General features: G+C 44.7%; 1 protein-coding gene across 1 annotated transcript; it reads right to left on the bottom strand.

The window, feature by feature from the left end:
- Window positions 1-26867, bottom strand: LOC120932846 (aldo-keto reductase family 1 member C3-like). Its single transcript, XM_040345632.1, has 9 exons — window positions 26691-26867; window positions 18573-18740; window positions 16415-16531; window positions 15044-15121; window positions 13396-13518; window positions 6916-7025; window positions 6661-6826; window positions 2343-2425; window positions 1-181 (listed from the first exon to the last, which is right to left on the bottom strand). Exons 1-9 carry the CDS (start codon window positions 26775-26777, stop codon window positions 139-141), a joined length of 975 nt encoding a protein of 324 aa, XP_040201566.1. The 5' UTR covers window positions 26778-26867; the 3' UTR covers window positions 1-138.

Raw genomic sequence — 26867 nt, 5'->3', positions numbered from 1 at the left:
TATGTATATAAACTGAAGTTTATTAATTTATATCATTCATAATTACAGCTATGATTTGCTTTTCAAGATAGTGTTGGTGAGGCCAACCTATCAGCATCCAGTCTATTCTGTAGTAGTAATTGCTGGTGACATCATTCTTCAATATTCATCGTGGAATGGGTACTTTGGATGGTCCTGCCACCTAAGTAAAAGACACAAAGACATCATATAATTATGGCAATGCGTATTGTAATAATTTCTTAGAAATCCAAACACACTCAGGGGAATTCATAAAGGATGTTGTAAACACCCTTTGAAATTCCATGAGGGTTCAGCATGGAACGTGTCAGTGCTTGTGCTCAGTTCATGTACCTTTCACACACAAGTACATGAATTTGTCCCTGTCTCCAGTGAGGAAGAAGAGTCCGCACTTGACACTCCTCCCTCAATGCTTGGATCAAAATCAAACCCACTGAGAAATCAGGCTGTGCCCTGTCAGTTCAACTGCTAAACTGTACTACGATCCAAATCTAGTGGCACCGCTCCAAAGACCAAGCCTCTCCCCCACTACAGGTGCTTTGGTTGATGGCCATCTACATCTCTAGTCAAGAGAATGTAACAGAGTTCAGGCTGCACATCAATGGAACCACTTCTTTATAAAAACCTTATTGAGTCGTGAATGACACATGGCGTGTCCCCACCTGGGAAATGCTCTCGTTTGACCCAAATGGGCTTAATTGCAGAGATGCTAAACCAATATTTAAACCAAAGCATCCCTTTAAGATCAACAAGGAAACAGCACGAAGGGGGTTAAAAGCTGCAATAGCATGGCAGAGTATAAAAGAAAGCAGCACCGCTCCAAGCCCTGTGTGTAGTTGTCAGATCCTGCAATGTTTCGGAGCCACGCAGGACCCTTTCATCAGGCAGTTGATCAGGCATGTGATCATAACCCCAGATGATGTCCTTGGGACGAAACGTGTCGGGAGGACCCCACTGTTGCTATTACTTTGCACAAAGCGCTTGTACATCCATCTAAATGTCAGGCCCCGTACACACGACCGAGTTTCTCGGCAGAATTCAGCCAGAAACTCGGTCGGAGCTGTATTCTGCCGAGAAACCCGGCCGTGTCTACACTTTCGGCCGAGGAAGCCGACGAGGATCTCGGCGAGGAAATAGAGAACATGTTCTCTATTTCCTCGTTGTTCAATGGGAAATTTCGGCTCGGCGGCTTCACAAGGAACTCGACGAGCAAAACGATGTGTTTTGCCCGTCGAGTTCCTCGGACGTGTGTACGGGGCCTCAGTGTTCTTGCTACATTAAATTTTCAACATTCAACACAGAGTTACGCTATGTGGATGTATTTTTCTTCCTAATCTATGGTACACACCCTTCCATACACATCCGGGATTTTTTTTGGACCATCATGTCCTGTGAGACCATCGGGTAACCAGCTATCTTCTTCTGTGATATACTCCATTCCTCTGCCGTTTGGTCACTCTTGCTGCAGCCATTGGAGACACATACAGGATTGCCCAGGTTTCATTGTGGTTTTACCACACAGAGCCCTGTTTGACCCATCTGAACGTAGGTTCTCCTGGGTTCAAACTCTCTGGTAAGCCCCTTACCTATTGGTGGTGGTTTCTCTTTTTGTTAATTCATTTCAATGCTCCTTCAACTCTAGCACCTCTTTGAAGTTATCACCAGGCTTTAGAATTCACCAATATTATTGCTGGACTATTCTATAGTCAGATTTGTATTTTTACACTATTCGTGTTTTTCACATATGGACATTTATTTATATATTTATGTGGAAATTTTCACTTCACTTTTATTGTCATATTTGTAATTTGAAGTTTTATGCCAACCTAACTTAATTAGCGCTTCACTTTTATTGTTTTCATGTTTTTTTGCTATTTGTCTATTTGCAGTGTTAGTGGCTTACCTATAGGGCAGCGCGGTATTTTTCTGTATACTATTCATGTGATCATCACATGCCTGGCGAAGGGGTCCTGTGTGGTTCTGAAACGTTGCATCACACTTTTTTGTGATGTGATCTTTCTTCAATAAAAAACGTTTGGACGTAATTGAAGATCCTTGGTGTGCTGGCAAATGTCTACATTATCGTGTATCTTCCAGTATCCAGCTGGTGGTCGCTACAGCACCCGGTACCTTAAGAGCTCATTCCAGGAATGTGTGCGATGGGAATATAGACTGTGTAGTTTCAGATTTGTCCCAGGTGACCACATCTAAAGAGCTTGTTGAACTCAGCATAACCTTGGTCTGCTCATGATCCACCAACAAAAATGATTTAAAGGTAAGCATATATGAACAAATGTAATTTCTGATTAAAGAATGACACTTACTGTGGAGTTTGTATATAACGCATGTTTTTGTTTAAGCCATCCAGGGTCTTCATGTCTTCTTCACTCAGTTGGAAGTCAGATATCTGAAAAACAAGCAACATGCACATTTACTGTAACAGCTGTCCGGGTTGTTGTAATATTAATATATATATATGTCATAGCTCCCAACTTTCCCTGATTTCGAGGGACTGTCCGCGCTCCCGTGACCAGGTCCGAAGCTCCGTGACCATGACCGCGGGACCAGCGGACCCGATAGCCGCTGGAGTCCTGCGATCGGTCCCCGGAGCTGAAGAACGGGGAGAGCTGTGTGTAAACACAGCTTCCCCGTTCTTCACTGTGGCGGCGTCAACGATCGTGTGATCCCTTTTATAGGGGGACACAATCGATGACGTCACACCTACAGCCACACCCCCCTACAGTTGTAAACACATATTAGGTCACACATAACCCCTTCAGCGCCCCCTGTGGTTAACTCCCAAACTGCAACTGTCATTTTCACAGTAAACAATGCATTTTAAATGCATTTTTTTCTGTGAAAATGACAATGGTCCCAAAAATGTGTCAAAATTGTCCGAAGTGTCCGCCATAATGTCGCAGCCATGAAAAAAATCGCTGATCTCCGCCATTAGTAGTAAAAAAAAAAATTAATAAAAATGCAATAAAACTATCCCCTATTTTGTAAACGCTATACATTTTGCGCAAACCAACCGATAAACACTTATTGCCTTTTTTTTAACCAAAAATAGGTAGAAGAATACGTATCGGCCTAAACTGAGGACATTTTTTTTTAATATATTTTTGGGGGATATTTATTATAGCAAAAAGTTAAAAAATATTGTTTTTTTTTCAAAATTATCACTCTATTTTTGTTTATAGTGCAAAAAATAAAAACCGCAGAGGTGATCAAATACCACCAAATAAAAGCTCTATTTGTGGGGAAAAAAAGACGCCAATTTTGTTTGCCAAGGACGCCACAACGCACGACCGCGCAATTGTCAGTTAAAGCGACGCAGTGCCGAATCGCAAAAACTGGCCAGGTCCTTTACCTGCATAATGGTCTGGGTCTTAAGTGGTTAATGACATAAAAAAAATGTAATTTTTCACGCCATGAAAAACGGTTGTATGTACGCGGCATTACACGTTTTTCTGACACCAAGAGAAAAAAGATGATGGGAGGGATTTCCAGCTGATTGACAGCCTTATCTCTCTTCCTGTGTGCTGTGTGAAGAGGGGGGCTTCTCTCCAGTCATCTCACGGAGCTCTGCTCCCTTTTTTATGAGCTCTCAGACTACACTTTAAACAGATAGTGAGAAGAGAAGGCTACAGATAAACGGGCGCAACTTATGTAGAAGGATTTGTTTTATCTCTGTGTATCACCCGAGACCAGTCACTTCATTAGGTATATATAAGGGTTTACAACCACTTCAAAATACTTATCTGTGTGCTTACTTGTAAAGTTGGTTATAGGGTAAATTTGATAAAACCTGATATGAGCCTGCTGGTTGATCGGAAAAAAAAAATAGTCATCTGTGCCCAGATTTAGAAAGGTAGTGGGGAAAATCAGTAGAAGATATATTGCCAAGGATCATGGCACAATGGTAAAAGAGTGTGCCTAAAAGGACACAAAACCTAGAACTGAATTCAATATTAACCCCTTGCTGACCAGGGCACGACCATATACGTTGACACAATGGCACGCCTGGGCAAATGAGCGTACCTGTATGTTCCCTTTAAATAGCAGCTTAGTGGGTGCACGCCCACTCAATGTCCTCCTGGGGTCCGCGATTGTGACACAGAGCTACAGAACAGTGAGATGCCTATGTAAACAAGGCATTTCCCTGTTCTGCCTAGCAACATGACATGGATTCACTGCTCCCTGTCATTGGGAGCAGTGATCTCTGTCATGTTGTAGTAAGCCCATCCCCCCTACAGTTAGAACACAGCAAGGGAACACAGTTAACCCCTTGATTGCCCCCTAGTGTTTAACCCCTTCCCTGCCAGTGTCATTTACACAGTAATCAGTGTATGTTTATAGCACTGACCATCCCAAAATAGTGTCAAAAGTGTCCGATGTGTCTGCCGCAATGTCGCAGTCACAATAAAGATTGCAGATCTTGCATCTTACATTCCTTGTTTTGGAAGCGGACACAGCCGCCGGCGGTGGCCATCCATTTCATTGAGTAGCCAAACTCAATGAAATAGAGGACTTGGTGGCCACGGATAGGGGCCTCAGAGAGAAGTTCCTCAAGAAATGGTTTTATTGGCACGAGTTTGTTTATTCAGAGGAGCATGCAGAGCTGATGATCTAACTCCCTTTGTAGTGGAGACACATGAGATAGCTCCCCCGAAATTGATGGAGGGACTGGAGGATGGTCTCCTCCCCCCTTCTTTCTCACCTCTTTCCTCTTTTTTTATCTCTTCTTCTCCCCCCCCCCCCCTTCTTTATCCCTTCCTTCTCTGGCTTTTATTTGCTGTTTGGCCCTAGGGTCAAATTTACCTCCCTTTTCATTTTGAATAATTTGGTGTAAACCGTTAAAAATTGTGCGGGATGCGGATACTTCCTCAACCCTGAAGCCCACAGTCTAGTAGAGCTGCATGATTAATCCTAATAAGATCTCCAAGCTGGATGACCCGCGATTTTCTTCTCTCACTGCTCGTTCCTTGTAACCAGTGTGGAACACAAATGGCGCCGATATCGGAATCGACGTCAGCAGCCTGCGCCGCTGGATGGATGCCTGGGCTTCTCTCACAGTTCTGTACAACTGTAGTGTGTATCCATGCACCACCCAGTGTTTGCCGGCGGTACTGCTTCTGATGTATTAATCTTTCTCCCAGTTCTGAGTTCTGTACAACTGTAGTGTGTATCCATGCGCCACCCAATGGTTGCTGGCGGTACTGCTTCTGATGTATAAAAAACAGATCAGTGATATGTCTATAATGTTAAAGACCACATAACTCATATACCATACTACCATATAAAGTTTGATTCTGCTTTTTTCATAGGAGTTATATGGTCTTTAACATTATAGACATATCACTGGTCTGTTTTTTATACATTCATATTTTCAGATTTATTACAGGTTTATTTATTTATTGGGGGGGGGGGGGTTCTGGCATTCAGTTTTTGAGAATCGTGATCTTTAGTCTAAGCAAAAGAATCGTGATTCTCATTTTGCCCAGAATCGTGCAGCTCTACTGTCTAGTGTATATGTTTATATCACCTGCTTTATTGAGATGTTTGTACACGTGGTCTGGTTCGTGGAGGTAAACTATACTATGTATAATGTTGTTGAGGTCCCTGTATCACTGTGTGCCTTGTCTAAATAAAGAATTCCCCCCAAAAAAAACACAGATCGCAGCCATTACTAATAATAAAAAAATAAAATAAAAATCCCATAAATCGATCCCCTATTTTGTAGACGCTATAACTTTTGCGCAAACCAATCAACATTTGCTTATTGCAATTTTGTTACCAAAAATGTGTAGAAGAATACATATCAGCCTAAACTGAGAAATAAATTCGTTTTTTTATATATTTTTGGGGGGTAGCAAAAAGTAAAAAATATTGCATTTTTTTTTCAAAATTCTATTTTTTTGCTTATAGAGCAAAAAATAAAAACCGCAGAGGTGATCAAATACCACCAAAAGAAAGCTCAATTTGTGGGGAAAAAAGGGCGTAAATTGTGTTTGGGTGCAACGCCACATGTGCAATTTTCAGTTAAAGCGACGCAGTGCTGTATCGCAAAAAAGTGCTTTGGTCAGGAAGGGGGTAAATCGTTCCGGGGCTGAAGTGGTTAAAGTATATCTGAGATCCAGCATTATCTAGTTCTTTCCTCCCTGGTCTTCCTGTCCCTAGACTTCAGTTATTGCATTTTCCTTCTTTCAATCATGGAGTGTTATCTAGAGTGGTCTGCATGTAAATTAAGTCTGTCTACGAACGCCCACTTTTCCAGATTGACATCCACCTATCAAGGCATTTTGATATTTGCATACCATCTCCCAAGAGCCAACCCACTGCTTACATTGGAGCTAAGGGCTCTTGAGAGGGCTACAGAGGCAGGGTATGGTGATGTTTTCAGGAAGATACGTATAACACCGTGCCGGCCCCTCCAACCATTCATGATTTGTGGGTGTAATATAAGGTATGTAATCTCAACACAAAGGTTTTATTTAAAATTAGAGTTGGTATGTAAAATGTAAGCATATTCAATTCAGCTTTAAATGTATGCCTACCAATAGTGAAGCAACAAACAACAAAGCTCACAAATTTATATGTGGATGCCCCTTTGATCTTCAGCAGTACCCACCCTTCCCTCACCTGCAGATTTTGTTTAATTCTGGCTGGTGTGTAGCTTTTTGCCAGGACCACAACCCCTCTCTGTAGTAAGTACCGCATGGCCAACTGGGCAGTTGTCCTTCCCAGCTTTTCTGCTATTTCTTTTAGCACTGGATCCTCCAGCAGGACGGGAGAGTTAGGATCTATCCTGGGAAATGGAAAATTTACAATTACCTACAATTCGGCTATGGTGAGAAGGTCAAGTACTGTACACATCAAGTGATATGACGATCTTACCATTTCTCATCTCGACTAGACCCCAGCACGCTGTATCCCACCAGTACGATGTCCTGTGACTTGAGGAATTCCTGCAACTTGCCCTGGTTCAGGTAGATGTGACACTCCACCTGAGAAGCAAATAAGAACTTTAGTAAGGAAAAAGAACTTATAGAAGTCATTGCATGTATTCCTCCACTTGTCTTTATTTCCCACATTACCAACTTCAAGTGGAGGTTCACCCGGAACTAACATTTTTTAACCTTAGATTCCTGCTCATTTTGTCTAGGGGAATCGGCTAGTTGTTTTAAAATCGAAGCTGTACTTACCGTTGTAGAGAGCGATCTTCTCCGCCGCTTCCGGGTATGGGCTGTGGGACTGGGCGTTCCTATTTTGATTGACAATCTTCCGACAGGCTTCCGACGGTCGCATCCATCGCATCACGATTTTCCAAAAGTAGCCGAACGTCGGTGCGCAGGCGCAGTATAGAGCCGCACCGACGTTCGGCTTCTTTCGGCTACTCGTGACGCGATGGATGCGACCGTCGGAAGCCTGTCGGAAGACTGTCAATGAAAATAGGAACGCCCACTCCCGAAGACCATACCCGGAAGCGGCGGAGAAGATCGCTCTCTACAACGATAAGTACAGCTTCGATTTTAAAACAACGAGCCGATTCCCCTAGACAAAATGAGCATCAATCTAAGGGTAAAACATTTTTTATGGGTGAACTCCCGCTTTCAGCTCTCATACATTTATACTCCCTATAAACCAGAACAAATTTGAAATTTCCAATATACAGTGCCTTGAAAAAGTATTCATACCCCTACAATTCTCCACATTTTGTCATGTTACAACCAAAAACGTAAATGTATTTTTATTGGGATTGTATGCCAAGGTTGCCTACCCCTGTGATAGACTAACACAAACTGACACATAATTGTGAAGTGGAAGGAAAATTATAAATGTTTTTCAAAATGTTTTACAAATAAATATCTGAAAAGTGTGGCGTGCATTTGTATTCAGCCCCTCTGAGTCAATACTTTGTAGAACCTCCTTTCGATGCAATTACAGCTAAAAGTATTTTTGGGCCCCATCTGACCAGAGCATCTTTTTCCACATGTTTTCTGCGTCCCTCACATGGCTTCCTGCAAACTGCAAACGGGACTTATGGCTTTTTTTAAAATTTACTAATTAGGTGACTTCTGAAGGCATTTGGTTCCGCTAGATTTTAGTGAGGGGTATATCAGAGTAAAGGAGGCTGAATACAAATGCGTGCCACACTTTTCAGATATTTTTTTGTAAAAAAATTGAAAACCATTTATTATTTTCTCGCCACTTCACACTTATGTGCCACTTTGTGTTGATCTATCACATACAATCCCAATAGAATACATTTAAGTTTTTGGTTGTAACGTAACACAATGTGAAAAATGTAAACGGGTATAAATACCCTTTTTAAGGCACTGTAAGCCTGTTTATTCGTCGATAATGTTATCATTACTTAAAATGACAAAGTAATGCATTGTTTTTGTTTGTGGGACTAACAATGTTCTCTTTAGGCAATATTGTATTTCATTATTGTTTTTTTTTTACGTGTAAGGTAGTGCTAAATGCAATATTTTTTTTGGTCAAACATTCCCATAGACACACTCCTAAACCTTGTTTACAGCCTTCCCAGAAGAGTTCACATTGTTATAGATGCAAAGGTTTGGCCAACTCAATATCGAACCTTACGGACTAAGACTAGGATGCCATTAAAGTTAATGTGCGTTGCGTGTAAGGCCCCGTACAGACAAGCGGACAGTCTGATGAAAACGGTCCGCCGGACCGTTTCCATTGGACATGTCCGCTGGGAGAATTCGGTCTGATGGCTGTACACACCATCAAACCGAAATCCGCGCCGACAAAGAACACGCGGTGACGTAGATGACACATCGCGCGAGTTCAATGCTTCCACGCATGCGTCGAATCAATTCGACGCATGCGCGGGATTTCTGTCCGCTGGTTAGACGTACTAACCAGCAGACATGTCCGCTGGACAGCTTACCAGCGGACATGTTTCTTAGCATGCTAAGAAACATTTGTCCACTGGAAATCTGTCTGCTAGCCTGTACACACGATCGGATCTGTCCGCTGACACTGGTCGGCGGACCAGTTTCAGCGGACATGTCCGGTCGTGTGTACGAGGCCTAAAGGCAGGCGTCCCAATACTTTTGGTAATAAAGTGTATATACGTAAGTTGCACAGTTGTGGAAAGGGGCATAAGGAGCACAGTCCAGTAGGTCCTGGACTAAGAGTGAGATTCCATTAAAGGATGCTGTAAAGGCAGGTGTCCCAATACTTTTGGTAATATAGCGTATACATATGATCGTAAACTACCGCAACACTCATTAACGCACGTTCTAATGCATTGTGGTGCCATTTATGTTGAAGGCAGCTGCCTTGCAATGCATCACGACACATATGCCATGCTCCCTATAAATGTCAGACGGTGTCTAAACTTATGTTAAGGACTTCCTTTATCTCTCATAGGACAGTGTTTAGGTTTGGCGATCGGCCACTCAGGCTTGAGAACTACATCCCAGGGGGAGGTTACATGCGCCCCCATACTCAGAAGACCAGCATATGTCCAAAGGTCAATGGAGACGCAGAGTAGCATGATGAAGCTAAGTTTTAGAGGGAGGAAAAGTTGGTCTTTAAAGAGAACCCGTTACTTGTTGTCTATGGACAAAGTGACATAAGTGACAAAGTGAGTTTGTTTAAAAAATAGTTGCAAATTTTCAAACAAATACATTGATAAAAAAGTAATGATAGGTTAATTTTGCATTCAAGAGATATTGTTAGGATTAAGTTCACCTGCTGGTGGCACTATACTGCTCTGGGCCGTTTACTGCAGCTCCAGTGTCCACCAGCAGGTGTCCCCCAGGAGCCAGCAGGCTGGTGTAATCTTGCTAATTAATGTTCAGCTGCCAGGGGGCTACTTAAGGCTTCTGCTCCCTTCCCTCGTTGCGTCACGATTTATTTTATTTTTTTAATAGAAAGAAATTTTATTAGATAAATCAGCATTACATTAGAGATACGTCACAGAAATTGCATCAATGCAGAAATCAGAGTATCAGGAGCATACATCACTTTCAGGGGCAGAACCCAAGTAATCGGTAGCAAGTGAAGATTGGGTAAATATCAAGCATACACGAGTATTTCTTGTCAGTTACACCATGATTACTTCAAACAACCCTTAACAGTAGCATAAACATAGGAGTAAAGGGGGGGGGGGACCAAAACCGCAACCGTCAGGGGGGGGGGGGTCAAATTTCCGACACACTTACTCTGGAGGGTGGTCAAGGGCAGCGTGGGTCTCCATCCAGGTAGACCATATTTTGTCAAACTTTCCCGGGCACTGTCTATTCTCATAAGTCAACCTGTACAAGGGCAGGACTGAATTCACTGAGCGCTGCCAGGAAATACAGGTGGGGGGGGTCCTCAGATTTCCATTTCAGCAGAATTTCTCATCTAGCATAAGATAGGGAGAAGGTCAGGCGTAGCTTACAGTACCTATCCCCTGCCATATCCTCCAGATGGCTCAGTAACAGAACTGTCGGGTCGACCGGAACGTTTGTCCCACACACATCAGCCGTCCAATATGGCCGGAGTTTTGGACACGACCAGACCATGTGCCAGGATGTACCTATTTCCAGTTTATACCTTTGGCAATTAGGATCCCATAAAAAGGTAGATACGGGCCAGCCTTTGTGGGGTGTAGTAGGCCCTGTGAAGAAATGTAAACTGTATAAACCTGTCCTACGCGGCAATCATAGAGGGAATGTACGCGGAGATGCAGTCCTCCCACCCCTCCTCATCCAAGGATGGTATATCGGCAATCCACTTATTCCAGGATTTAGTAAGTTTGGTGTCACACACTACGGTGAGATACAGATACAGGGATAAGAGAGGGTGTCCCATTACACTAGAGGCCAGAAGTCGCTCTATGGAGTCAGACACCAAAGTTAAGGGTTCAGGAAATTGGGCCTCGAAGGCATGTTTAAGCTGCCAGTATCTGAACTGAAAAGAGACCGGCAGGGCGTAAGCTCGTCTCAATACCTGAAAAGGCATAAGTCTACCCTCAAGGACTATATGGTGCAAAGTGACGATAACCTTCTTTTCCCACAGGGAGGAGTCCGGAATGCTATTCAGGTGGGGAAACATAGGGTTGCCCCACAGGGGCATATGCGGGGAAATGTGGGCAGGCCTCCTATAAATAGTTTGAGCCTCCTGCCAGACCTTAACTGTGGTCCGCATGAGGGTCATCGTAGAGGGGTTCGCCCTGAGGCCTCGGAACGGGAGGTTACTCAGGGCTGCATAGGAGCCTAGGATAGCCGCCTCCAGGGTGACCGCCAGGGTTTTGTTTGGGCTGGGAGAACCACCACCGGACCGTAACCAGTAATGCCGCCCAATAGTAGAGTAAAAAACTTGGAAGTGTCAGTTCCCCACCAGACAGGGGGAGGTATAGGATCTGTCTCACTACCCGGGGAGTTTGTCCAGCCCACACAAAGGATATCAGCAGGCCCTCCAGTCTCCTAAAGAATGTCCTAGGAATATGCGAAGGGGTATTGCAAAAGACATATACAATTATAAAAAGTGCGTCACAATTTTTGTCCCTGCCTTGCTGCTTATCCTGTCCAGTCTGCACCCCTGTGCCTTGCTCCTGCCTCCCTCTGTTCTGTCCCCAGCCATGATCCCCCCATCCTTGCAACCCTTGTACCCTTGTCCCGACTCCCTAAGCTTGGTTTGTATATATGTGTATTTAGTTGTTCAGGTTCAACAGCTCTTGTTAGTGGGGTTATTTGGCTTTTGGGGTTTGTTTATGTTCATGTTTGCTATGTTTGTTGTGTTCATGGTTAGATGTGTTTCACTATAAATACATTTTACTTTAATATATATATATATATATATATATATATATATATATATATATATATATATCCTTTGTTTGGTCTCAGTTCCCTTGTGTAGCTACGTGTCTGGTCTCCTTATATGCTGATCCTGACGCCCCCTGGCATCAGGGTACCTGCACGGACCAGGCACTCTGGCATTGGGCGGTCAGTGTCCTTTGGTGTCCCAGCATTGGGACACAGGCTGCTTTTGAGAATAAGCCTTTGGTGTTGTGCCTCCTTGGGGATCTGACCAGCAGAAAACCCAGCCATTTTTGGGGCCCTGGCGGTGGTGTTCTCATCAGACCTTCAGACATGGACAGTGGAGTTCTCAGTCAGCTTGCAGACCTTGGTGGTGGGGCCCTATGGAGCGTCCAGAGGCCACTCCTTAAGGGGGGAATCTGTTAGGATTAAGTTCACCTGCTGGTAGCACTATCCTGCTCTGGGCCGCTTACTGCAGTTCCAGTGTCCACCAGCAGGTGTCTCCCAGGAGCCAGCAGGCTGGTGTAATTTGCTAATTAATGTTCAGCTGCCTGGGGGCTACTTAAGGCTTCTCCTCCCTTCCCCCGGTGCGTCACAATTTTGGTCCCTGCCTTGCTGCTTATCCTGTCCAGTCTGCCCCCCTGTGCCTTGCTCCTGCCTCCCTCTGTTCTGTCCCCAGCCGTGATCCCCCCATCCTTGCAACCCTTGTCCCTAGCTTGGTCTGTATATATGTGTATTTAGTCGTTCATGTTCAACAGCTCTTGTTAGTGGGGTTATTTGTCTTTTGGGGTTTGTGTCGTTCAATGTCAGGGTCAGCGCCTAAGGAGACCAGACACGTAGCTACACAAGGGAACTGAGACCAAACAAAGGATATATATATTAAAGTGAAATTAATTTATAGTGAAACACAGGAAACCATAAACACAGCACAGGATAAGAAGCAAGGCAGGGACCAAAATCATGATGCACCGGGGGAAGGGAGGAGAAGCCTTAAGTAGCCCCCAGGCAGCTAAACATTAATTAGCAAGATTACACCAGCCTGCTGGCTCCTGGGAGACACCTGTTGGTGGACACTGGAGCTGCAGTAAATGGCCCAGAGCAGAATAGTGCTACCAGCAGGTGAACTTAATCCTAACAGATATTGTGACACATTAGAAAATTCCATTACTGTAAAAAGTATGTATGGGTGATCTGGTCTCACAGAGAGGTCAGAAGGGAATATTTTGATATTTAAATGGCATATCCCTTATTTATTAAGTAGTGACATATTTGGGACACACTGGTTCCTTTCAAATGTATAGGGTAAATACCGCCTCGGTCCACAAATTAAGCTAAACAGTATTATAGGTCCACTTCAATGCTATTTCAAACAGTATAATAATTTTTGCAAATGAATGACAGACAGAGAATGGTTCTTTTTAACAAGTAGGGATGATTTCATATGTGTTTGGATCCTAGCCCGAACCCATCCAACTGATCCCCCAGAAAGCTGTCACTTTACTGAGTAAATCATAATCAGCTGAGGCATTCTCTGCTCTGCAGCCACATGTACACATACCCCATGTATATGTGTGAACACAGTTATTACCTGATTACAGACAGGTTTGTATTTGAGTCCCGGCATGCTGAGGATCAATTCTATCTGGCGTTTGTTGAAATTGGAAACTCCAATGGATTTAACGAGTCCGGCATCTTTGCACGCCTCCAAAGCCTAAAAAAAATAATCAAAGGGTTATAATGCAGTTAACAGTGCCGATCCTGACCTCCCTGGGTCCCTAAGCAAAATGACATGTCACATTAAAGTTGAGAAGCGGGGGGGCCTGCCAAAAATGACATGTCACATTAAAGTTGAGAAGCTGGGGGGGCTGCCGACAGTGACATGTCACATTAAATGAGAAGCTGGGGAAAGGGGTGTTCTGCTGTCGGAAATGACATCTTACATTAAAGTGAGAAGCGGGGGGTGCGGGGTGAGGGGACAGGTGGGGCCTAGTAATTTGGGGGGCCCTCCGCAGCTTTACGGGGCCCTAAGAGGCTTGCATAGTGAGCCTATAGGGCGGATCGGCCCTGCCAGTTAAACACAGAAAACAATCAGTTAGTGAAGTGCTATTACCATTCTAAAAATACTTCATTATAAGTTCACTTATTAAAGGCTCAGTTTGCCTAAAAGTTAAATGTCAGTTTAATGTGGGCTAGGATAATCGCTGCTCTGCGTCCTAGCTTGGGGACTATATGGTGAGAACTTCTGCCTAGTTCCTGGCTCTGTTTCCTCTTACCACTGTTTCTTAGGCCCCTTTCACACAGGGCAGATCAGTAATGAACCGCCTCCGTGTGCTCTGTAAGCTCAGCGGGGATCGCTCCGTTGATCCTCGCTGAGCCGGCGGATGACAGGGCGGTCTCCCCACACTGTGTAGGGACCGCCCTGTCTTTTCTCCGCTCTCCCATATGGGGGGAGCGAATGAACACGGACGGTATGTCCGTGTTCATCCGATCCGCTCTGCAGACGGAAGAAAAAATAGTATCTTCTTCCGTCTGCAAAATCGGATGTTTGTTCATTCGCTGACACCCGCAATCACATAGGGACCAATGTATGGCCCTTTTTCATCCGCAAACGGATGGATGAAAAAGCGGTCCATCACGTGTCCGCACGTGTGAAAGGGGCCTAACTCATTTTGTTTCAACAAGGGTGTTAACAAGCCTGCAGTTTCTGACTGCATGATACAAAATCAAATATCCAATCGGCCTAAAACAGGTTCACAGGCCAGGATAACCAGGTGTAGAAAGGTAACTTCTGGGAGACGTCAGAAACCATTAGGTGATTTAAAGTGCACCTGTCAGTACCATAAATATACTAAGTTGGCTCTAAAAATGCAGTGCAGTTAGGCCCCTTACACACATGTGGACCGTTCATTTCATCAGTTCAGTCACGTCAAAACTGATGAAGTATTCATCAGTTTTTCATACATTTTCATACATGTAAATGGATGATAATCATTTACATCAGTTTTTCCATAGAGATGCATTGATGTCCGATTTTCATCCGTCAATGAATGAATGGAAACCTTAAGAAGGGGCCTTAAGAAGCATTTGGCCCCTTTCACATGTCAGATCCAGTATTGCTTAGCAGGGGATCTATCCGTTTTTAATTTATGAAGGGGGGGGCGCTAGAGCTCCGCCTTAAGTTGTAATTGAAAGTCCACCTTTGTCCAAGTGTGGCCAGCTAAGGAACCGTACAGTACCTTCCATGTGTCCCGTATGTCTGTGTTATGGTAAATTAGTTTTCCATTTTCATCTGTAGGGAACAGATCATTTCCAGGCTGAAATATAAGGACAAAAAATACAACTAGATTAGTTTGAGCACTAGAGGTCTCCCTGGAATGGGGGCCAAAGAGTACATAAACAATGAAATTGTGAGGATTTGTCGGTGTGAAGCAGTAGCAAGCAGGTAGAAAGGGCAAGTGTTCATTATTTGGGCCCTCATGGGAATCCAAGGGCCTCACATTTATCGACTGTGTTGTACACTGTATGATGGCTTTTTCCTTCTGGGGAATGCTGGGAACTCTCCTTACCCACTCTGTGTGCCAGACCAGGGTAGATGGAGAACTAATTGCTAAAAAGGATGGGTTAAGAATAGACCTTTATGTAACTAATCTGAAAGTTCAACTAAGGAATGCATTGCCCTACACCTATTAAGTATTTCGTGCAAGACAAATTATGCTGTATTATATAAGTTCCTGTTTAGTATCTTTCTTGTCAATTAAAGGCTAACTACACTTTTGTGTGGAAAAAAAATAGCAGATAAACAAAATATACTGTATAATACTGTATAGCATATACAATTAAGACTCAAGTCATATTGTAATTGAATGTTATTAAATATGACTTCTCCCTTTCAAACTGCAGCTCTGTAATTTTCTGTAAATACAATGCAATGTGGCTACCTGGAGGTGTTCTGTACAATGGAGAACATTCTAAATTGATCAGATGAAGGGTGCTTGGTTTTTAATCATATCAATCAGTTGAGGTGCATTGAATGATCATATTGTTATGGATGTAAACACCATAAGAGAGACCTATTCAGCATGCATTTCTGATGAGATGTATGTCTGTTGTATGTACTTTCCAGGAATTAACTTCCTGTAATACAATTAATGTAAATTATAAGTGTCATGCATAATGCAGCAACATTGTAACTTTCTGGACCTTTATAAACACTGTTCTGTACTCCCCAGGATCTAGCTGGAATGTATGTCATGTCATCCTTGCCTAGGTTACACAGGTAAAAGATGGGCTGCATCATCCAATCACAGGTCTAGTTATATGGATCTGTGAATGGAGAGACTACAAGTCCCATCTTCTACCGCAACAAATGGCACACTTATCGTTCATTGATCACTTTCCTCCAGCCCCATAACTGAGGATCTGTGCCTCCATATGAGCTTGGGGCTGGAGGAATAGTCTGCAGGAGCAAACAACCGATCACGTTTGCAATGATTTGCAGGCTCCAGCAAAAAATTAAAGAATACCCTTTTTTCCTTGGCCGAGTGCCGGGTACACTTATTCATTTATTAACAGTGCTATATTCTTTCAAGCTGTTTGCATGAACTTACCTTGAGCTCTATAGGGCTATGAATAATGTATAGATCGATGTAATCCAGCTGGAGATCCTTTAGGGATTTTTCTAAAGCTGTACGGACCTGATCTGGTGTATGGAAGGTGGACCAAAGCTGCAATTTAAAGTTCGATAGATAACATGTACACATATAATATAATCAAATATTAAACAGCAACCCCCAGGCAGAAAGTAACTTTAAGGTACTGATTTAAAAATATTTTTAATGAGACCCTGTCAGCCTCTCAGAAATGGATGGAAACGGCACAGAGTAAAGGTACAAGTGCTCGTGGTGATGTTTAATACCTCAGGTGAGTTTACTGGAGGTCGTTCCCAGATGGCAAGAATAACTTGCCACAAATTTGTGGCAGTGTTAATTTGTAAGTCTTGTTACCTTGCTGCACATTTTTACTAGCAAATTCAACACTTTCAGAGCACTTTTTCAATTTGTAGCAAATTTGCGTGGCAAGTCTTTAGCTGGAGCAAAGTGGAGTGGTGAGTCTACAGCAAGAGTTCTGCAAGTCAAAGTGACCCCTGCGATGGGTGACTATTGCACAATGCACAACATAACTGAATCAGAACTTGCAGTAGACTTGCAGAATGTTTGCTAAAGAAAGTTGATTTAGAGTCATGGAATGAGAACTTGTGAAGCCTGGCAAGTTTAGCATAGCAAGTCATTTTCAAACTTGCAGCTCAGTTGCTTGCAATCTGGGTTCATGTTTGTCATCTGCCATGTTATGGGCATGGCTCAATTAAAAGTTCCCCTATGTGTGAGGAGTGTGACCCTGGTACAGGTGCCTAGTGTAGCCTAGAAGAACTCCCCCCCCCCCCCCCGGTTGTCCTCTTATATGATTTAGACTTGGCACCTAATAAGTTAATGGGGAACATGGAGGAAGGTCCGTCATCAACTATCTACACCCTACCCCTTACACAACTCCTCTGGGTTCAGGCAGCCAGCCCTTGATGGCACCAGCTCCACCCATGACTGCTGTATGTCGCTACTCCTGCAGCCTCCTGGCATATGTGTTAGAGACACGGGAGAAGGGAAATTTTCAACCTGTTCACTGTAACTATGTCTAACACTGTATCGTCACTGAGGCCCAGTGCTATCTGCAGGCTGGAGAAGTTTGTTTAAATCCAAATTAGTCTGAGGCTCAGTGACAGGACAAAACTAGAAACACACACACACGTAAGCACTCCAAGTTCACAGCTGCTGTGCAGATTATTAAGGTCCCTTTCACACGTATGGATCCCGTGAGGATCCGTACCTTTCGCATCCGCTTGCTCAGCGGGGATCGCTCCGTTAATCCCTGCTGAGCCAGCAGATGGCAGGGCGGTCCCCGCACACTGTGCAGGGACCGCCCTGTCAGATCTCCGCTCTCCTCTATGGGGGGATTGGATGAACATGGACCGTCTGTCCATGTTCACCCGATCCGCAGACGGAGGGAAAAATAAGATTTTCCTCCGTCTGCAGAATCGGACCATAGCGGGGACCGATGAGATCGGGTGTCAGTGGATGTTCATCCGCTGACACCCCGCTATCCCATAGGAAAACGGATGGATGAAATACGGACATACTGTCCGGATGTGTGAAAGGGCCCTAACATTCTTACAGCATGAGAAGCCGTCCCTGAGGACGCTAATATACAGAATCTGATTGTCTAATGGTAAAAGGAAACCTGAACAAAATACAGGAACTGACCTCCTGAAAATGTTAGTTACCTGACCATCTTTGGCCTTGATACTTTCTAAGACAGTCATTCAAAGAAAGCATACAAGAGCTTCACAGCTCTGATCTGCATGCCTATTCTAGGTCAGTGGCTTAGAGAGTAACAGAGTCTTCTGATTAGCATAATAACAAGGTAAGTAGCATTTTGAGTAACTGCAAAAACCTTTAGGTGGAGTTCCCTCCTAGCACAAACCTTCTTCCCCACCCCCTCCAAATACAAATCCCCCCAAATCACTACTATTAGCACCCCCCCGTCTAATTTTCCTTCCTAGACAATACTTACCCCTTGCTTCCCCCCAAATGCCTCCTTCCTACACAAATTCCCTCCTCTTTATCTTCATGTGGTGCCCCCCCCCACTTCACATGATACAACTGTGCCCAGGGCAGCCATCCCTCCTGCCCACCCATTGTGCCTCCCTGGATATACCTTTGAGGTGTAGAAGACATCCTCCCTCTTCACAGTTCCATCCGCAATCTTCTCCCTGATGGCTCGCCCCACCTCCACCTCATTGCCATATATTAATGCGCAGTCTATGTGTCGATATCCGACTTCCAGGGCCACTTTCACTCCTTCTTCGGCCAGACTTTTGGGTACCTAACAACAACAGAATGACAGTGATAATTTACAGGGAACGTACAGGTCTGATCCACTTTATTTTGTATTGTTTGTAAAGTTTACAATCTTTTTGTTACATTATTAAAATATATATATTTTACAAATATTATTTTACTGTAGAGTGCATATGTAACACAATTTACAAAGTTTGCTGATCCTTTTAATTAGCCATCCCAGCACAGCCTGTAAGCTGCGTTCCAGTTTGTGTAAACCAACTTATCGTCCTGTCTTAGCTTGACCCGATGGGGTTTCCTTAACTTAAGAAAACATATACAACAATGTGCATGAAAACCTTGGCTCTCTGGAACTCTACCTCCTCATTGGCTGAGACAGCATCGGGAGCCATTGGCACATGCTGCTGTCAATCAAGCCAGTAAGCCTTTGAGGCTGGGGAGGGAGTGGGGCCAAGTCGTGGCTCTGTGTGTCTACAGAGCCAGGGAACAGGAATGAGCCTGCTTGGGTGCCCCCGTTACAAGCTGTTTGCTTCGAGAAGAAGAGGATCAGAGCTGCTCTGTGCAAAAAAAAAGAAAGTCTTTTTAAGGTAAAGAACTTTATGGCTTTAGAACTTTAAGATTAGTTAGTTGTATTCCTGAATTCGACTTTATCTCTTTTGCAGTTTGAAGGCTTATCTGAGTCTTAAATTAATTAGTTATTTAAATGAATTCCCGGTAGTTCTTTACGCTTAAAGCGGGAGTTCACCCGAAATTTTTTTTTTAACATTAGATTCATGCTCATTTTGTCTAGGGGAATCGGCTAGTTTTTTTAAAAACGAAGCAGTACTTACCATTTTAGAGAGCAATCTTCTCCGCAGTTTCCGGGTATGGTCTTCGGGACTGGGCGTTCCTATTTGATTGACAGTCTTCCAAAAGGCTTCCGACGGTCGCATCTATCGTGTCACGAGTAGCCGAAAGAAGCCGAACGTCGGTGCGGCTCTATACGGCGCCTGCGCACCGACATTCGGCTACTTTCGGAAAATCGTGACGCGATAGATGCGACTGTCAGAAGACTGTCAATCAAATAGGAACGCCCAGTCCCGCAGCCCATACCCGGAAGCGGCTGAGAAGATCGCTTTCTAAAACGGTAAGTACTGCTTAATTTTTTAAAAAACTAGCCGATTCCCCTAGACAAAATGAGCATCAATCTAATGTTAAAGTGGAGGTTCACCCGGAAATGTAAATTTTTAAGGCTTCATTTCCATGGACGTTTTTACAGCCACTTTTCTGAGCGTTTTTTGCAGCTTAAAAACGGCTCTCCATGTTAGTCTATGGCCTCATGCCCACCATGATGTTTTTGAGCTGTAGATGGCTGAGCCGTTTTTAAGCTGCAAAAAAAACCAGGACCAGTGCGTTCTGAAGCTCCAGCGTTAGAGCTGTAAGCCTCGTCCTGCATTTCTTTCTCTATTCAAAATCAATGGTTCCCTATGGGAGCCCATTGATTTGAATAGAGGTCACACCAGAAGTCGGATCAAGATGATCCGACTTGCGGGGCGAATGGTGTGCAGAAAATCTTGAAGGGGAACCCTGCGCAAATAAAAAAAAAATTTGCGTGAGGTCCCCCCCCGGGATGATACCAGACCCTTCGGTCTGGTATGGATTTTAAGGGGAACACCTACGCCGAAAAAAACGGCGTGGGGGTTCCCCCAAAATCCATACCAGACCCTTATCCGAGCATGCCGCCCAGCCGGTCAGGAATGGGGGTGGGGACGAGCGAGCGCCCCCCTCCTGAGCCGTACCAGGCCGCATGCTCTCAACATGGGGGGGTGGGTGCTGGCCGCTGCTATCTTCTTGCAGCTCTTTTGCTAGCAGCGGCCAGCCCGCTCTTCCTCGTCGCCTTCTGCCTTCCGCCTTTAGGCTTCTGCCTTCTTCCGATGTTGCCACGTCGCTCCCTCCTGCTGTAATGCCGGGTGTGCGGTGCGCGATGATTTATATAGACCTCTTATGACGTCACAATCCCAGCATGCTCCGGGTAATGTCGTCACCACCTGGAGCATGCTGGGACTGTGACGTCATAAGAGGCCTATTTAAATCATCGCGCACCTCACACCCGACATTCCAGCGGGAGGGAGCGACGTGACAACATCGGAAGAAGAAGGCAGAAGGCGACGAGGAAAAGCGAGCTGGCTGCTGCTAGTAAAAGAGCTGCAAGAAGATAGCAGCGGCCAGCCCCGAAAACGGCACCGGAGAGCAGGAGAAGAACCCCGAAGGCAGAAGAAGACCCCCAGAGAGCGGAGAAGACCCCCGGAGCTGGCTAATAAATTATTTTAAAAACCTGTGTTGTGTTTTTATTTTATTGACACTTTTCCTCCCGGTGAATGGGTAGGGGTACGATGTACCCTATACTCATTCACATAGGGTGGGGGGCCGGGATCTGGGGGCCTCCCTATTAAAGAGGGCTCCCAGATTCCGATGAGCCCCCCGCCCGCCGACCCCGACAACCAACGGCCAGGGTTGTCGGGAAGAGACCCTTGTCCCCATTAACATGCACCCACCCCCCCATGTTGAGGGCATGCGGCCTGGTACGGCTCAGGAGGGGGGAGGGGCGCTCGCTCGTCCCCACCCCCATTCCTGACCAGCCGGGCGGCATGCTCGGATAAGGGTCTGGTATGGATTTTGGGGGAAGCCCCACGCTGTTTTTTTCGGCGTAGGTGTTCCCCTTAAAATCCATACCAGACTGAAGGGTCTGGTATCATCCTGGGGGGGAACCTCACGCAATTTTTTTTTAAATTTGCACGGGGTTCCCCTTCAAGATTCTCTGCACACCAGTCGCCCCGCAAGTCGGATCATCTTGATCCGACTTCTGGTGAGACCTCTATTCAAATCAATGGGCTCCCATAGGGAACCATTGATTTTGAATAGAAACTGAAAAACGCGGCTGAAAACTAGTGCGGCAAAACGTGCATTGAATTCAATGCAAAATGAGGGGAAAAATCGAGGGAAAACGCAGTTTTTTTCCTGGCGTCTGTACTAGCTTTACAGCCCGTTTTTTAAAACGTCCATGGAAATGAAGCCTTACTATCTTTGTGCTCTTATCATTGCTCGCTATATGCAATGAAGATATTATTTTTTTTTGAGATACAAGTGGTTAGAGGCTAATTATGTAAATGCCTGTGGAAACGCTCCAACATAATAACCACAATCACACGCTTGAGACCTGACTGCAATCCGTATATAGTAAAGAGAGGAAATAAGACATTCCTGAAGTCTGCACAGGTCTCTGAAGGATCCAGTCAGGCATTTGCACTATGACTTTGCATTAACCCCTGGTATACAAACTGGTATACAAACTATCACTATAAACTACAAAGTTGAAAAAAGAAAAAAAATGAAAAGCTCATCACTGTCAATATTCTAATTAATAAATTATTTTCTAATTCTATTGAACCAGAAAAAGAAAAAACAGAAGCCCAAAAATGTGCAGTAAGAGCTAATTTAAAAGTGCTTTGAAACTTTAGATGCCCATTAACACGTCTGCCATGATTATATGCTTTATTGATACATTTTACATGTGTTGCATGCGTTTGCGTCATGTTAAATAACACTTTCCAGGTGCCTCCTCTTAGTTAGTTTTGTATTGTATGAATTCTTGTACTATCATTTCTGCTAGTAATGCTTCTAAACATACTGAAATTGCACTGTCATATGACAGCGTCCCAGAATGAGAACCGCACCGCCCTGCCATCATTTGACAGTGGGCGGGCAGCAAGTAGTTAAAATTGCCATTAGCATGTTGATTAAGGGGAGAGGGAAAATTTAACCAAATTAAACTTTGACTTTAAGGCTGAGGTTTAGTGGAAAAAAAAAATCTGACAGCTTTGGATTTTATTACTTAACCACTTACCGCCTGGCCTATAGAAAAATGACGGCCAGGCGGTGGTTGCGTTTTTCTGACTGGACGTCATATGACGTATGATGTGGGGGCGCGCATCCCAGCAATCGGTGGTGCAGTGTGTTATTCTGACACACCGCTACACCGATCTCGGTAAAGGGCTTCCGATGGAGGCTCTTTACCACGTGATCAGTTGTGTCCAATCCCGGCTGATCGCAATGTAAACAGGAAGAGCCGTTGATAGGCTTTTCCTCACTCACATATGACAGGTGCGAGTAGAGGAGAGCCGATCAGCCAGCTGCTCTCCTGACAGGGGGGTCTGTGCTGATTGTTTATCAGCGCAGCCCCCCCTGGGATCCCACACTGGAACACCAGGTATGCCCCCTAGACTACCAGGGAAATGCAAATCTGTACCCAGGCAGCTGCCAATCAATGCCCAGGCAGCTGCCAATCAATGCCTACCACTGCCAGTGCCACCAGGGATACCTATCAGTGGCGCGTATCAGTGCCCATCAGTTCCCATCAGTGTCACGTATCAATGCCCATCAGTGCCCTATCAGTGCCCAGCAGTGCTACCTATCAGTGCCACCCATAAGTACCCATCTTTGCAGCCTTTCAGTGTCCATCAGTGTTGCCTATCAGTGCCCACCAGTGCCACCCATGAGTGCCCATCAGTGCCGCCTATCAATGCCCATCAGTGCTGCATATCAGTGCCACCCATTAGTGCTGCCTACTAGTGCCCATCAGTGCTCATCGTCGGTGCCCATCAATGCCCGCTCATTGGTGCCACCTCATCAGTAATGCCTTATCAATGCCCATCAGTGAAGGAGAAAACTTACTTATTTACAACATTTTATAACAGAAACAAAAGCAAAACTTTTTTTTTCAAAATTTTCAGTCTTCTTTTATTTGTTTAGCAAGGTGATCAAATACCACCAAAAGAAATCTCTATTTGTAGGAACAAAATGATAAAAAAATCTTTTTGGGTACAGTGTAGCATGACCACGGAATTGTCATTTAAACAGCGACAGTGCAGAAAGCTAAAAATTGGCTTGGGCAGGAAGTGCCTGGTATTGAAGTGGTTAAGTGTAATGAAGTTTGGCTGCTGGATTCTGTAGAAAGCTTTACTGCCGGGCTGCCCTGTTCTCTACCTGCTGCTGAACTTTGGGCAATGGGGTTATTAACAGCTTTGAGTCTTCGGGCTCAGCTGCACTAAAAATTACCCAATGGGGACACGCCCCCTCATGCCCTCTCCTCCATTTGATAAAGTACCGTATTTATCGGGGTATACCGCGCACTATTTTGCCCTGAAAATCAGGGCAAAATCGTGGGTGCGCGATATACGCCGATACCCGCTTTCCCGCCACGAGTTTGAATACTGCACTGGCATATACCGAGCGCAGTACACTCGTGAATCTTCGGGCAGTCTCGGCGCCTCTCGCACTGACGTCCTGAGCGTACAGGACGTCAGCGCGACAGTTGCCGAGCCTGTCCGTAGATTCACGAGTGTACTGCGCTCGGTATATGCCGGCGCAGTATTCAAACTCGTGGCGGGAAACGAGCGGGGAGGACGCCGCAGAAGGACGCCGGACCCGCCGAAGAGGACACCCGACCCGCCGAAGACGGACGCTGGACCCGCCGAAGAGGACACCCGAAGCCGCAGAAGGACGCCGGACCCGACGAGGCCGCCGATGGACGCAGCGCAAGACACCAAAACTGTAAGTACAGAAAAACAAAAAAACTTTTTTTCCACAGGATTGGGGGCCACTTTAGGGGTGCGCGGTATACGCGGGAGCGCGTTATACCGCGATAAATACGGTACTTTCACTGATTATACTGCCTGTAACACAATCTGTGAATGGGTGAGAGAATCCACTGCCTGATTAGATGACAATGGCAGAAGTTCAGCAGCAGGAAGCTAAATCTGTAGAGATTTTTTTTTAAAGCTAAACTTCAGCTTTACCCTTTTACTGCCACCACTGTATGTAATGTGGTATGAGGTGCTACACACATTCCTGGGGTTTTTGTTCTCTATGTGATGAAAAAAAAAAATTTATTGAAAAAAAAAAATAGAAAAACAAGCACTTAAGCCTCCCCAGCCCCACATACACAGACATATGAGCATATAAGCATGCGTCAGGGGCACTTAGGCATGGAAATGTTGACTGTGCTACACATGTTACATAGAACAGAGCACGCAGAGTGAGAGCCCATTCACACAGGGGCAACACGACTTCTAGCACGACTTTGGGAGGCAACTTGGGCACGACTTGAATATGAATCATCAGGCAACTTGCAAGGCAACTTCAAGTCGCCTCCAGGACAGGAGGCTTTCCAGTGGCCAATCAAACAATAATCAGCTCTGTGGGAGGGAGGGGTTTCCCTGAGAAATGTATGTTATCTTCCTGTATTGTTGCTTCAGTTAAGACAGTGATCCGACTTCTGAGGCGACTTCCATTGAAATCAATGGGTACAAGTTGCCTAGAAGTCGGACTGAAGTAGTACAGGAACCTTTTCTAAAGTCGGAGCGACTTCAGTAGTGTACATTAAGACGGCTCCATTCACTTCCATTCATTTTCTCGAGCTCGCGACTTGGGGCGACTTGAAGTCGGATCCCAGGTCGCCCCACTGTGAACCAGCTCTCAGTGTTAATTCTAGGCCCATTATTCACATTTAAAGGGTCACTAAAGGAATTTTTTTTTCCAGCTGAAATGACTGTTTACAGGGTATAGAGACATAATAGTTAACTGATTCCTTTTAAAAATGATTAAAAATAGATAAAAAAAACAATCATATAATGTGCCTGCAGCTTAGTTTCGTTTTTGCTGTTGTTTGCTGGTTCTCTGATGTACAGAGAGCCAATAGAGGGCAGTCAGCCAATAGAGGACAGTGACACTTTGTCTAAAACTCCTCAGCACCAATCCATTTTCGTTTTACACACAGTAATCACACCTCCTTGATTAGTCACCACAGTGAGAAATCTCCCAGTACTGTGGTGATCAGGAAACAGACAACCAGGACGTGTTCGGAACAGAGAGGATTTACAGCAACATCAAAGCAAAAACGAACAATGAGGACATGAAACCAGGACTGCAGTAAGGTAAAGGAAGCTATTTAGCTAAAAAAAAAATCCTTTAGTGACCCTTTAACTCTAAACTGATCATCTGTAGGGGCTTTTAAAGCACGCCCATGAAAAAGGTAAATAGGGTATTAAAGTTTGCTACCATTTCGAAGGCATACACAATTTTTAAAGATTGATATGTTGGGTATCTATTTACTCGGTGCACGTTTGTCTTTTATATTTTACAAAAAAAATAGTGTAGTACATTGTGTTTGTGTACCCTAAAATTAACTTTAGTGTATTTTTTACTGACATTTTGAATTTCGTAAAACTGTTGTGCTAATATCGTGTGACAAAATGCTTTTTAATTACCGCTATTTTATTCTCTAAGGCAGGGGTGTCAAACTCAATTTTATCACGGGCCGCATCATCATCATGGTTGCCCTCAAAGGGCCACTTGTAACTGTAAGACTAGATGTCCAGAGAACCCCAACCTACGTTACATCAGATGTTAAGAGCCCCCCTCCCAGTTATCAGAAGTTAAGAGACCCCCCACCCTCCCTTACATCACAGTGCACCCCCCTCACATTGTGCTGCAGCTGGGAAGAAGATGGGGGCAGAACTTGGAAGCAGAAATTGCAGGGTCTGGAGGAAGCAAGCCGCTAAGAGGCTAAGATGGCTGCTCCCTGCCATAGCCATAGCTCAGCGCTCCAATGAGCATGGAGGAGCAGAGAGGAGAGCTACTGACTGACGGTCAGCAGCTCTCTGCTCAGGGAGGTGAGAGAACTGATGTTGGTGGCTCGGTTCTCAGTAAAGAGGCGGCGGGGGACAGACGCACCATCAGTCTGATGCTGCATCCACCTAGGTAAGTATGAATCTACAAAAAGAAAAAAAAAAGCATACTTCTCTTTTGAAAAAGAAGAACATTTGGGAAAACACACTAAAGCACCCTTTTTCATCCACCTTTTTTTTTACATAGTTACATAGTTAGTAAGGTTAAGAAAGGCACAAGTGCAGTTGTGAAATTGTTTGCAGTCACTCACCTCCTGCGGAGCGTACGTGCCAAAGCCAACCACTGGCATCTTATTGCCATCGTTCAACAGGACATATGAATCTCCCTTAAGTGCCATCTCCCACCCACGATGTGTTAGCAGCCAACTGCACTCTGCAGTGAAGCCTTCACTGTTTACTCATTTTAAAGCTGTCTCTCAGTCCCTCCT

The sequence above is a fragment of the Rana temporaria genome, chromosome 3 (assembly GCF_905171775.1).
Source record: "Rana temporaria chromosome 3, aRanTem1.1, whole genome shotgun sequence".
NCBI lineage: Eukaryota > Metazoa > Chordata > Amphibia > Anura > Ranidae > Rana > Rana temporaria.
Note: the sequence above shows the minus strand (reverse complement) of the source record. Positions and strands in the feature narration are given on the sequence as shown.

What these genes read in the sequence shown, in the direction of transcription:
- LOC120932846 (XM_040345632.1), bottom strand. Translation starts at nt 26,777, where the DNA reads ATGGCACTTAAGGGAGATTCATATGTCCTGTTGAACGATGGCAATAAG. An exon ending in ATGTCTTCTACACCTCAAAG is followed by an intron (nt 16,532 to 18,572) that starts GTATATCCAGGG and finishes TTTAAATTGCAG; the next exon opens with CTTTGGTCCACCTTCCATAC. An exon ending in TCTAGTCGAGATGAGAAATG is followed by an intron (nt 6,827 to 6,915) that starts GTAAGATCGTCA and finishes TCCATTTCCCAG; the next exon opens with GATAGATCCTAACTCTCCCG.